At 40.7% G+C, this 13,281-nt stretch overlaps 2 protein-coding genes across 2 annotated transcripts in view; one reads left to right on the top strand and one right to left on the bottom strand.

Annotated features, from left to right (window-relative positions):
• Nucleotides 1-13,281, top strand: part of acsf2 (acyl-CoA synthetase family member 2) — a 288,967-nt gene that overhangs the window by 234,559 nt on the left and 41,127 nt on the right. The window lies entirely within an intron of this gene.
• Nucleotides 1-13,281, bottom strand: part of srcap (Snf2-related CREBBP activator protein) — a 50,581-nt gene that overhangs the window by 26,423 nt on the left and 10,877 nt on the right. The window contains 9 exon segments of the mRNA XM_083994775.1: nucleotides 113-442; nucleotides 4,714-4,883; nucleotides 5,771-5,907; nucleotides 6,534-6,711; nucleotides 8,466-8,701; nucleotides 8,801-8,974; nucleotides 9,698-9,787; nucleotides 9,881-9,971; nucleotides 11,929-12,098. Of these exon segments, the coding sequence (XP_083850901.1) occupies nucleotides 113-442; nucleotides 4,714-4,883; nucleotides 5,771-5,907; nucleotides 6,534-6,711; nucleotides 8,466-8,701; nucleotides 8,801-8,974; nucleotides 9,698-9,787; nucleotides 9,881-9,971; nucleotides 11,929-12,098 (1,576 nt within the window).

The raw sequence follows: 13,281 nt of genomic DNA, 5'->3' as shown, positions 1-13,281 counted from the left end.
ATTAAAGGGAGAAAATCATCCAAGCTCCAAGAGAAGAGGAGAAGCTGTTAAATAAAATCAAACATTTTTACAAAAACATCTCATAAAAAGTAGTTTAGTAACTTTAACTTACGACGCCTGGGCCATGAAGTCGTCGTAGAGGAAGCGCTGTCTCTTGGAGAGGCGGCAGCGCACCACGTGCTCGTACTTCTTGGGCATCTGCTTCTCCACGTCGGCCTTGATCCTCCGCAGCAGGAACGGCCGCAGCACCTTGTGCAGCCTCTTGACCAGGCCCTCGTTGTACTCCTGGCTGCCCTCGATCATCCCCGTCAGCGGGTTGGAGAACCACTCCTTGAACTCGCGGTGCGACTGGAAGACGTGCGGCATGAGGAAGTGCATCAGCGACCACAGCTCCATCAGGCTGTTCTGCAGCGGCGTTCCCGTCAGCAGCAGCCGCCGGTGGCTGGAAACACAGAAGGAGGAGGAGGAAAAGGAGGTCAGATTTATATCAAGAGGGTTTTAAATGATGACATACGAGTTCAGTTTGATGGATTTAAGCTGCTACAGATTCATTAAACTAAAACCTAGGAGTGTTGCGGTACTCAAGACCACATTTTCAAGGTCTGGGACTCAGGATTTTTTGCAAATGTCTCTATGTATTCGATAACTTTAAGATAATTCAAATAGTTTTACTGAAGTATCTGCTTGTGTTAAACCATCTGAACAACTTGGTGTCACCGGTGTCGACAGTGGGAGGAGACTTCAGCAGGTTCTGTGCTGTGTTATTCTGTTCAATACAAACTTTTTTTTTTACATTAATAATGTTTAGATTTTAGATCAAATCATCTTTTATTTTTAGCTGAGGAGGAATAATGTAAATATCAAGCCACATGATTATTATGAGGACTGGTGCTGAATAAAGTAATGGTCTTGGAAATGGTCTCGCATCGGTTTGCAGAAACCCTTAAATCTGTACTGGAGGCTCAACATTTTACTGTTTCACTATAAATAACTTCCCTCAGTGCAGCTCTGCAGTAAACTGTTGGAAAATGTCAATAAAGTAAAAAAAACTGTGTGTATGGCTCAAACCTATAGAAATGAGACCAACTAACATTATTTTCCTCTAGTAGATCAAACCAATGACAGTCTGAAGCAGGAAGGGTTAAACTCATTTTAGTTCAGGGGCCACGTACAGTGCAGACCAGTAAAATAAAAGCATAATAATCTATAAATAATGAGAACCCTACATTTTTTTGTTTTAGTGCAGACAGGTGCATTATTAACTCATTGGCTGCCATTGACGTCTATAGACGTCAATCTAATTACAACCGTTCACTGCCATTGACGTCGATAGACGTCAATTGCGTTTTTCAACGGGAAGGGCTGGAGGACGGTCTGGCGGAGCTTGTCCATCAATATCAGGCTTGTAAACTAGTGTAATGACGTGTAGGTGCCCTGTAGGCCCTGTAGGTGGCAGCAGTGCCCTCTTTGGATGAGAGATCAGCATTGATTATGAGAAGAAGAAGCGAGATGACAAGAGATATGCTAAAGAAACTTATGCACGGAGCCTATGTGTTCCGCACGTCGGCACATTATGTACCGTATGTGTCGCGGTAGTTCGGAGAGGAAGAGGGTCGCGATCGTGAGAAAATGACGGAGATCATTGAAAAAGACACCGACGCTGGACACCGGCGATCCAGCCGGGCCGAGTGGTGAGAATCAGCAGCTGATGGTGCGTCACCACAGACCAGAGCCCAGCTCAACTGACGGCTCGGTGGACGTGACCCGAGCGATTCCGTCCGGATCAACCAGGAGCAGCAGAGACTCGTCCCCACGCTCCAGAAAGACATGAAGGTAATAATATAATACATCAATGGTAAAAATAATAAAATAAACTAACTTGCTAGCGAGCTAACTTTTACTGCTTAGAGAAGGGCGGATCGCTTTGATCGGAAAGGTTAAAAAAAAAAAAAAAACTCCACATCACACTTGACTACATCTAAGAGATGTATTTTTATGGTAATTCTATATATTTCTATAATTTACAGGTGGTGGATCGAGCAGTGGTCGACCATGGGGCAGAGGTCATGTGACAGCTACAAACGTACAAAAAAGTTAATGCATTTTTACTGATATTTGTAAATAAATTATTATTTTGCCATCAAAAGTCCTTTCTCAGTGTTGTTTTTGTTGTTTTATAGAAGGAGAACACTGTTCAGATGTGTGAGGTGTCACTAAAGCAAAAAATATCAACGTCAAAGTCACTGTTCTGCTTGACATGTTTCTTTCCACAAAAAGCTTGTTTTCTCAGTGTTTTGGTCAAAAACTGCTGTTTTTGGCGAAACCAGCCTACGTTCTACTGCTGTTTACAAAAGAACGGAAAAAGGTAGAAACAAACTTTTTTTTCCTATTGAACAAAGAGAGTCTACTCTTTCTCTTGGTAGTTTCGGTGTTTATATAGTCATAGAACACAATATTCTGTGGGTCTTATAAGATCGTTCAAAATGCTCTAAAACGGCTGGCAGTATGGGGCTCTCTGCTCTGAAAATGGCTGGCAGCCAATGAGTTAATATGTTTATGGTGGATGAACTGTCCTTTTACAAAACATACAGTACTATGAACAACCTGAAATTTCTTGAGAAAAATCTGTACAATTTCAACAATATCATGCCTCTTCTATCTGCTGTGTAATTTTTACACGTGGCAAACTCAACCAGCGGGTCTGGTTGGATTGAGATGACCATGAAAGACTCTAGAAAGACTATAAACACAATGATAACTTTAACTTAAATATTCTACTGGTTAAATGTGTTGTTCCGTTTGTTGTTTTTCCTGTCGACTTGATGAAGAGTCTGATATTTTCTCTTTTAGCTCCGTCTTTGGTCTCCACCATCGTCCAAATCTCGCGTGATTCGCAGTAACCGCACTGACGCCGGCGCAAATCACGCGAGATTTGGACGGACCAGGAAGAGGAGCTTCGAGAAGCTTCCGCTACAAACAAGCTTAAAATATAGACTTATTTAATTTTTTTCGGGACAATTACGCAATTTGGGGCTTCAGCACAAGACGGACATTACATACGAGCATTGTGGAGGTATTTGGATGTTTTTTTGTGTGTGTTTTTTTACGAAGAGCTCTGGTGTCCCTTTGCAACCGTTGCATTGAAATGCACTGCTACGCCAAGACCCCCTGTAACTAAGAGAAGGGACGGTGGACTCTGATAATTCTTCCAGCCCTTAGTCAACATGAGGGTGAGTAGATAATGAGCGAAATATCATTCTAGGGTGAACTATCCCTTTAATGTTTCAACCAGCTGCTCCGTCACTGTGTCTGTTTGTAGATAGTGGAGGATGCATGAGGGTTTATAACTGTCTGTAAAACAGATGCTGCTGCAGCTGAAAACAACTCAGATGGGACCGAATCAAAAGAGTTAAGTTGAAAAGCTAAAAAAAAAACCCACAAAAGAAGCTCTGTGGAGCTGCGGTGGTGTTTTTAATTCACAAAATCCAAACTGTCCGACTCAATCTTCAGTCTAACAATCTGCATCGACACTAAATGGGGGTCAACCAGTTCATCCAACTACAGCCACTTTGATAAGATAAGAAAACTGTGTCATATGTTTTGGTTTTTTTAAAACGAGCTCCGGCCTGCGGATAAAAACAGGTTCTTCTGCCGATGATGCTTTCAAAGTCAAAGTCAAACGTGTCTAATCGTGAATGACGGCACGTTTTCCACACATGAGCGCATACAGGCAGCCGCTTCCAGATGGAGACGAGAGGCGTCGCTCTCCGAAACTCCATCATCATGACTCGTTTGCTGCTGCGTAATGTTTGCTTATTATGACACTTATTCACATTTTCCACCGACAAGTCTGATCTGGTGAAGCAATGATGAATGATGATCATATGGATATTTGCCAGGCTTAAACCCGTCAAGTTATGAAAACAAAAGTGAAACTCCTGTCGGCTGCAGAGATCTGAAACATCTGGATGAGAGACAGAAACGGTGACGACTCCAAAGCTCCGAAGCTGCTCCATCAGTCTGGGTTTTTGGGATTTTTGTTCTTTTTAAATATTTAAACTTCAGAGATTTGAATCAAAAGACGATGACAGTGAAATCATTTGCACACTGAGGTGACGTCATTCACTGATCCAGGGGTGGAGAGATACAGCAAATCCTTGTGTTTGTTGTTGCACAATAAAACAAAAAAAATGAAGATTTTCCAAAGATTTTTCCATGTTTGGTCCTTGACAAACTGAGGTTGTTTGGCTTCCTTTAAACAAAACTGAATGATCTTGTGAGTTAGAAGTGACTTCATCATCTTTATTAATACTCACTGAGAGGTTTAACTGAAAGAGGAGTTTGTCTTCTGCATATAACAGAAGAAAAAAAGGAGTTTTAAACCTGCAGTTGTGCTGTTTAACATGCACAGACCCACTGCACCAGGTCGGATATTGATGCTGCAAATGACTGGAGCAACATCTTTAAGATTCATCTGACTCTCACGGAGCAAATGAGCCAGAAATCTCAAATGTGTCCCTTTTAAAAAACTGCAGTAAAAAAAAAAATCTGTTAAATTCTTTGTGGTGCTCCTTAATTATTGATGTGTGAATCATCGGCGATGCTCCATTAATTTCTCATTCAGAGCCCATAGACACAGACACAGACACGTTTTCTACCTCTACAGAGACAAAGACGACAACAAAGCGCTCGTCTCTCTCTCTCTCCACCGACCTGTTGAAGTTCAGCAGACTCTGCCAGCGCTGAGACTTGAAGTTCTTGATGTTCTGCGCCTCGTCCAGGATCAGGTATCTCCACGACTTGCGCCTGAAGGCCTGGTGATCCTGCAGCACCAGTTTGTAGGAGGTGATGCACACGTGGAAGGCGTTCGGCTTCGTCCAGCCCTGAGGGACAGAGAGGAGACACGGAGAGAGTCAGTGAGATGTTTGGATTAAACTTTAATGCTTCTGTCTGTTTAATGATTCACAATGTGCAACCCTCCTGTTGTCCTTCTGGGTCAAATTGACCCAATATGTTCCCTACCTTCATCCTTCCTTCCTTCCTCCCTTCCTTCCTTCCCGTCGTCCTTACTTCTTCTTCCTTCCTCTTTTGATCCAACTGACCCAATCTGTTCCCTCCCTCCATCTTTATTTCCTTCCCTTTTCCATTCCTTCTTTCCTTCTTGTTCCTTCCTTGAATGAATCTGTTCCCTGCTTCCATCTTTCCACAATCCTTTTTTCCTCTCATCCTAACTTCTTCCTTCCTTTTTGACCCAATCTGTTCCCTCCCTCCATCTATCTTTCCTTCCTTTTCCCCTTCCTTCTTTCCTCCTTCCTTGACCCAGGGGGACAGGAGGGTTAAAAGCAGTGAACTCTGTAAAAATGCTATGACCAGAAAATGGCTTAAGAAAAGACAAACCAACAATAAATGAGTGGATTGATATAATTTATGATATATTATATGTGTTATGGAGAGAATTACATTCAAACTAAGGAATCAAACTGATATTGGTCAAAATGTTTCAGCTATGTGACGACTGTAACACCTGATTCCACATAGATGGCAAAGATAAGGTCAAACCTTTTAATAGGAAATGTTTTTTTTTTTTCATTTTTCAAGCAGCATCTTTATATTTTTATGTTTGATGAGCTGCTGTTTTACTTACTGCACAAATCCTCCCCTCGTCGTGTTATGTTTTGTTGCATGTTTTGTGCCCAGCTGATACATTATGTGTATGTTACAAAAAGAAAACTAATAAAAAGTAAATAAATAAAAGCAGTGGACTAATCACCTGTCTCTTCAGCTTTCTCTCCTTCTGGCTGCCGAAGTACGTGAGGATTTTGAAGCCGGGACACCAGCGCTTCAGCTCCATCTCCCAGTTCAGCATCACACTGGTGGGGACGATGATGAGGTGAGGGCCCCAGTTACCTGCAGCACACAGCACACACACAAAACAACGACACATCAGCAAATGGACATAAATAAAGAGGAAAAAGTAAAAAAAAAAAAAAAAAAAACGAGACCTCAGCTTGTTTAATGCCAAAAAATGCATTGCATTATTATGGAAAAGGACTCATAAACCAAGTGCCACTCAATGATTAAGACGAATGTTATCAACCCACTGGAAAGAATAACTTACATACTGAAGGCTAAACAGCACATATCTGAATGTATATGTTGAGAGGCCCTTCACTGAATATGTGAAAGTATTAACCATCATCATTAAATCAATGACTAATGGCTGTGGGTACAGCAGGTTACAAGATTTTAATCATTATCTTTTTTCTTTCGAATACCTGTAATTTTTTATTATATAATTTAATAAGACTCCATTATGTGGTGTTTATCATCTGTTTAATAACAGGAGAAGCATGTAGTTTGGTGTTCTCTATGTGATTGTTTTGTTTTATGTTGTATAACATGTTGCAGAGACTGCATTCATTTTTGCTGCTTAAAACTCAAATAAAGATATTGTAGAAAGAAGAAAAAGAAAAAAAGAAACGAGACAACCGGCGCCTCTGAAGCGCTGCAGCGTGGTAAATGATGTCTCTTACTTTTCTCGCAGGCGAGGTGAGCGAGCAGAGCGATCGTCTGGATGGTTTTTCCCAGACCCATCTCATCAGCCAAGATGCCATTTAGCTTCTTCTCGTACATGGTGACCAGCCAGTCGAGGCCGATGTGCTGGTACTCTCGTAATGTGCCGTGGAGCAGGAACGGGATGGGGGTCTTCACCTTTTATTGGGAGAGAAAAAATAAAAAACAGATGAGAAAAATCTGATCTAGAAACACACAAACTACTGTTTCACTGTTTTTGCAACAGGATCCTTTAATTAAAACCTCTAATGCAGTGGTTCTCAAAGTGGGGTCCCCAACATTTCCTTGAAATTTTACCACTTTTTTCTAGAATTTTTACACTTTTATTTTATTTATTTTTTTGAGAAATTATTTTAGAAATTTTACCAATTTTTCTAGAATTTTTTTTAAAACTTTTTTTTTGAGAAATTAACACTTTTTTCTAGAATTGTTTTTGAGAAATTTCACAATTTTTTTCCTAGAAAATATTTAACTTTTTTTTAAAATCTTTTCTTAAGACCTTACATTGGCTCCCAGTCAGCTACAGAATAGATTTTAAAGTTCTGCTACTGGTCTACAAATCACTGAATTTGTAGGTTTAGGTCCAGAATACATGAATGACATGTTTAGTATAAACCCAGTAGAGCTCTGAGATCTACTGACTCAGGTCAGATAGTGGAGCTCAGAGTTCAGACCAGACATGGTGAAGCTGCATTTAGCTGTGATGCTGCACACAAGTGGAACAAACTACCAGCAGAACTGAAATCAGCCCCAACTGTAAGCACTTTTAAATCCAGGTTAAAAACATTTCTCTTTTCACGTGCTTATAGCTGAGAACTTAAAACTTTATCTATTTTCTTTTCTTTTACTTGTATTTGCTCTTGCTTTTAACTCTGTTTTTAGTGTTTGTTTTTATTCTGTCTTATGCTTCTTTTTTAAAGGTGTACAGAAAAGAAAATTGAATTTGAGCCCACTTTGGGTCATAAAATTAATGTGATAACTCATCTTTCAGACGTTGTAGGCCAAACTTTGGGCAAAATTCTATTTTTGAGTAAATCCGGGATGAAAGTGTGTATTTTTTTTTTCGCATTGGATAATGCAGGCGCACGGATTATACGTCAGCCTGTACACGATTCACCAGCCACTGATATTGGATCCGTCATCCGTCATTCAAACGTCTGAGACACGCACACACACACGGAGCTCGGGCTCGCCCCAAGCTTTGAATATCCCGCCCGCTCGATAACGACCAATCAAATTCGTTTTCCTCACTCGGGTAAACTCGTGTTGCAGCTCGTGACAACTCGGCGCGACAAACAGACAAACGGCCATTTCTGTACACCTTTAATGTTTCTTTTATTTGCTCTTGCATTTAACTCTGTTTTTAGTGTTTTGTTTGTTTTTATTCTGTCTTATGCTTCTTCTTTTTTTAATGTTTTGTCTTTATGTAAAGCACATTGAGTTGCCTTGGTATGAAATGCGCTATATAAATAAAGATGCCTTGCCTTGCCTTACCAATTTTTTCTAAAAACAATTTAAACTTCTTTTTTTCTAGAATTGTTTTTCAGAAAATTTGAATTTCAGAAAAAACATTTCTTTCCAGAATTTTTTTCTTTTTCCTTCAATCTTACCACTATTTTCTAGAATTTATTTTGAGAATTTTGACCACTATTTTCTAGAAAGTTTAAACATTTTTGGAGAAATTGTACCACTTTTTCCCTGAAATTTCTCTACAATATTTCCAAACATTCACGCCATTTGCCCTAATTTGAACGTACATTGACTAAAAAAAGTAATTTGTTTGCTTCAAATTTTTGTCCAATGGGGGTCCGTGGTCTAATTTGTGTCAGCTTAGGGGTTCTTTAATGTGAAAAAGTTTGAGAACCACTGCTCTAACGATGAAGACCGCTGACCTTGGTGGTGGCCAGCGTGTAGCCTTTGGGCTGCAGACTCTCTGCAGTAGCAGCGATGTGGCTGATTTCTTTCTTTGGCCGCGAGCTGGCGGCGGTCGGGGGGCTGTGGTCTCCCTCCTTCAGCAGCAGCTCCATCCCTTCATCTCCGCAGTCGTCCTCCTCCTCTTCCTCCTCCTCGCTCTCCTCCTCTTCCTCCTTCTCACTCTCCTCTTCCTCCCCGCTGTCTCCAGCTGAATCTGGGATAAAGGAAGAACAGAAAGTGTTTCAGTGAGTTGCTGCTCCGCCTCGGGTCGGTCAGCGTTTTGAGGAGAAGTCGGAGCAGGTTGTTTCGTCACCTGAGGAGGAGGTGTTGCTCTCCACGTCGCTCTCGTCTTCCTCGCTCTCCTCCTCCTCGTCCCCGGACACCTCGGACTCGGAGCTCGCCTTCGAGCCGGACGCCGACTGAACCTCGAAGTCCGAGGCGTACGCTCCTTTGTATTTCTCCAGCAGCTCCTCCATGCTCATGTCGCCTGCAGAGGACAAGATGTTTTATATCGTTTATTCAGAAACCAAAGACGAATTTATTCAGTTTAAAATAAAAACATACAGTGAAAACACTGATCTCCTTATTCAGGCTTTTATTTTATATAATTTTCTATATCTATAAAGTCTTATTTTATTATTCCTATCCATCCTTAACCTTTTATCTTTTTATTGCTATGACTCACATTTTTAATTATTCTCTGTGTATTTTTTATCTTTTATTATTAACTACTTTATGTTATTCTTTTTTTAATTAAACCCTTAATTTATTATCTTTTTTTTTTATTATTATTATAATCTCAAAAACTTTGCCCTTTTGGGATTTTATGTTCAATCACTTGTAAAATACTTTGAACTGCATTGTGCCTCATCTGAGACGTTCTGTATACATAAAGTTTGATGAACTGATTGATTTAAAACCTTAAAATACTTTGAGAAATCAATTTAATTTGATGAGGTTATATTTTTCTTTAGATTATTAAAATTTGAACATTTGACTGTGGAAGTTGTTTCTGGAATTTTTTGTTTGAACGTGTGAAAATCTGAATTTCCACATGAGTTCATGCACGACCCAACAGTTTAAAGTTGAAAGTCAGTTCCTCTGATCAGTGATGAAAGAAGCTCTCAAGTCGAGGCGGAAGCCCTTAACAAAAATACATTAAAAACAGGCTCATCGACACGAGTGACATCGATGCGACAGAAGCACCGACCTTCTTTAGCGAGGTCGTCCAGCTCTTCTGCGTGATCCACGTTTCCTTCCACCTTCTCCTGAGCGTCGATCGTCTCCTCCTCGTCCTGAGCTGGACACGAGAAGAACCAGAAAACCAACATTAGATCCTCAGTAAACACTGATTTTAAACTAATTTTTACTCTCTTTACCCCTTCCTCCTCACCATCTTCCTCATTGGCAGTGAACTCCCCGTCCTCCTCCTCCTCGGCTGTTGAAGAGCTCTCGTCGGAGCACTCCTCCTCCGAGCCCGACTCCTGAGAAGCAGAGTGAGGCCGAGATTAATCCACAACGCAAAACACCTGCGCTCTGACTTCATTCATTTATACATTAAAATATAATGTGAGAAAGCCCTGATACTGAAAAACAAATTAATGAAGATTAATGATCACATCTTTAAGTCTTTATTTCATCAAACTATGAATAAAAACTCTCATTAACGACAGTTTTGTACGGTTTGTTAACACCCAGTGTTTCCTCCAGGATTTTTTTAAAGAGTGGCGGCGAGGGTGGTCTGATCGACGGGGGGGTGCGCGGTGCGCGCGAGACCGGATCAGCGACTAGTCGTTGATGACATCATTCATATTTTTCCCATCATAACTAAAATCCCAGGAGGAGGGAAATGCTCTGCAACAATCTGTATTCACTGACTGACAGCTCACGCACAGAAATGAGTCCACAGAACAGCAGCTTCATAAACAAAGCTGTAAATCAGTTTGTTTTTTTGTAACATATACAGGTGCAAAAGAAAATACTGTAGCTACTGTTCATTAAACAATTAGGGAGGAAAACGACACACAGGCCTCGTCACCATCACAGTCCTGCTCACTCACAGTTTCACTCACAGTTTTAGTTTTTCCTGGTTGGTTGTTGCTGTTGTTGTTGTGCGCGACGTAAAGCTGTCGATATGAGCGGAGTTTTTTTTTTTTTTTTTTTAATTGCCGGCAGCCCGGACACACTGCCCGCGGAAGCGGCAGTTTCTCCTGCTCTCTCTCTCCACGCCGGTCAAACATCGACCCGTCTGTAGCTACTCGGTTTTCCACACACACAGGTCTGTCTCTAGCGCTGTACGTAGCCTATGGATGTGTGTCTTGTGTGCAGACGCAACTGACAAATATTTATAGACGGACAGCAAACTTAATCATCATTTATTTTATTTTGAAAATTGACCGGATTCTCTCGTCTTTTCTGTGCCCGACTTCCTGTCTGGTACGCACTCGTTCTATCCAGCTTGACGGCGCTCGTATTTTTTTCATTCAGCGCAACCAGCTGTTGTTTCAAGCCGCTACTCTTGTAGCCTATGTCAGAGCGATAGATATCGCTCTGGCCTATGTTACATGATCAGCGACTAGTCGACGTCAAGCTCAAAACGTCATTGTGGAGCAGGGGACTAGTCTGTGCAACCCCTAGTGGAAAACCTGCATTACATTGTTTTAACATAAAAAAAAAAAATAAAAAAAAAAATCATCATTCTGAAGGTGTGGCGGCTTTTATTTTGCCGTGGCGGTGCGCCACGATCAATTACATGTAGCGGAAACCCTGACACCTGTAACATGTGCAATCACTGTCAGCTGTGATATTTATGTTAAATAACATTATCCAATGTGGAAGTAAAGATGTGTCTGTGTAATATTAGAAACCAGCAACTGGTGTCATGACGGGGATTTACACAGTTTTCAGATAGTACCTTGAACACACCACCACAGCTACAGCTACAGTTAGAGGTCAAAATGTGGCTCAAAAAACAAAGAAATGTACTCACTTTCATCTAAAAAAAACCACCAAAAAAACCACCAACAACACATTTAAAGTGGTAAATATACGACTCATTTATCACATAAATCTAAATATATTGGTTTTTATTTACACTTAAGTTCATTGAGTCATTTTATCATATTATAAGACTAACAGGAATGTTTGAGGAAAGTTTGATGAGTGTCATCATGATAATATTGATATTTTTATCCACTATAAATACAGCAGGATCATTTTATAGTGCACATCCCCAACAGTTATAATAATAAGAGATTGAGTAATTATTTTAATGTTCATATTTATTTACATTCATAAATATGTGGCTACAAATTTAGTATAAACCTGTGTGATTATTTTTCAGCTTGTTAGTATTAGTGTAGTGTGTTTCAACGTGCTGCGGATCAGTTGTAATGACTGACATTAGTGTGACTGGCTGCTGTGTGTGTGTAGTATGTGTACCTGGGGCATTTTGAGGGTACTAAGCAGCTGGTCCAGGGGCAACAGGCCCTCCTCCTTCAGCAGCTCGATCTCCCGGCGCTGGGTCTCGGCGTCGTTGCCGTCCTGCTGCTCCTCCACCTCGATCGTCTCCTCGTCGTCCTCCTCCTCACACGGAGGCTCGAAGTCTCTGTCTGCAGCAGAGAAAAGACAGAACAACCTAGTAAATCTAAAAGAATCATTATTGAATCACACATAAATAAAAGAAAACTCCACTTTCTTGTCTTGCAGCTCGATTGATTGCGTTCATAAGGGAAAAAAAAAAAAGCTCAACCACACGACTAAACTTCATCCTGTTGATCTGTGAGTTTCAGTGACAGACACAGGAACATAAACCTCCGCTCCTCAATAAAACGTCTGGCTGAAATGTCACCGATGCACAAACTACTTCCTCCACCGGTCTGTGGACATTTTACACGACTGAAATAAAAAATACCGAAGACTGATCCGACGCAAATACAAAACATACTCGACTGAAACGTGTGCAACTTGTGATTAAAGAGATCTGATAATTATATGTATGTATAATTACCAAATTAACACAAGCTCATTGTCGACTCTTACTGAGGCCAAACTAGATAAAATCCCGGAGTGAGGTTTTTTAGTTTAGTTGAGTTTAGTGTGTTTTTTTTTTCGGTCTTTTAAAAACAAGTACAATAGAGAAATATAAAAGTATAGATACAGAACAAAAACAAAAACACAACAAAGCAATACAATGCACTTTTACCGAATCGGTGTAGGCTGAAGCATCAGTTTATTTAGCCTACCCTTCTTAAATTAACATTTTCCACACTGATATTTATAATTCAGTTTTACATTTATTAATAATAGTATTTTTAAATAAGTTTTTGAATCTGTTAAGAGGTGCAATGAGGTGCAATCTTCCTTTTCGCCTCCTCTGGTTTGTACTGGGCGACTTGAACGCATCCTGAGACTCTTGATGACTAATGAGACTGAGATCTGAGGTGACGTCAGGAAAACTGGACGTTAACCACTTCCTTCCTTCCTCTGCTTTGTTCCCCCACTTTTTTTTTTATTCCTACATTTTAGGAAATCAACCAACCAACCAAACACTGGGAACAAACCAACTTGCAGCAGAACACAGTGCAGCACACACACCAGTCGGACCAGTTTGACCAGTCTGACGCCAGCTGGTGAAGCCGAGCCGAGCCAAACTGAGCCGAGCTGAGCTGAGCCGGTTGTGACAGATATTAGACTCCACACGCACACAGAGAAAGAAATATGAGAACATGTCGTTTTCTCTCACAGATGCAACAACCTTGACAATGAAATAAAAGAGGAAAAAAAAACATCTTT

Source organism: Trachurus trachurus (assembly GCF_905171665.1).
Source record: "Trachurus trachurus genome assembly, chromosome: 19".
Lineage (NCBI taxonomy): Eukaryota > Metazoa > Chordata > Actinopteri > Carangiformes > Carangidae > Trachurus > Trachurus trachurus.
This window is presented reverse-complemented; position numbering and strand designations above follow the sequence as displayed.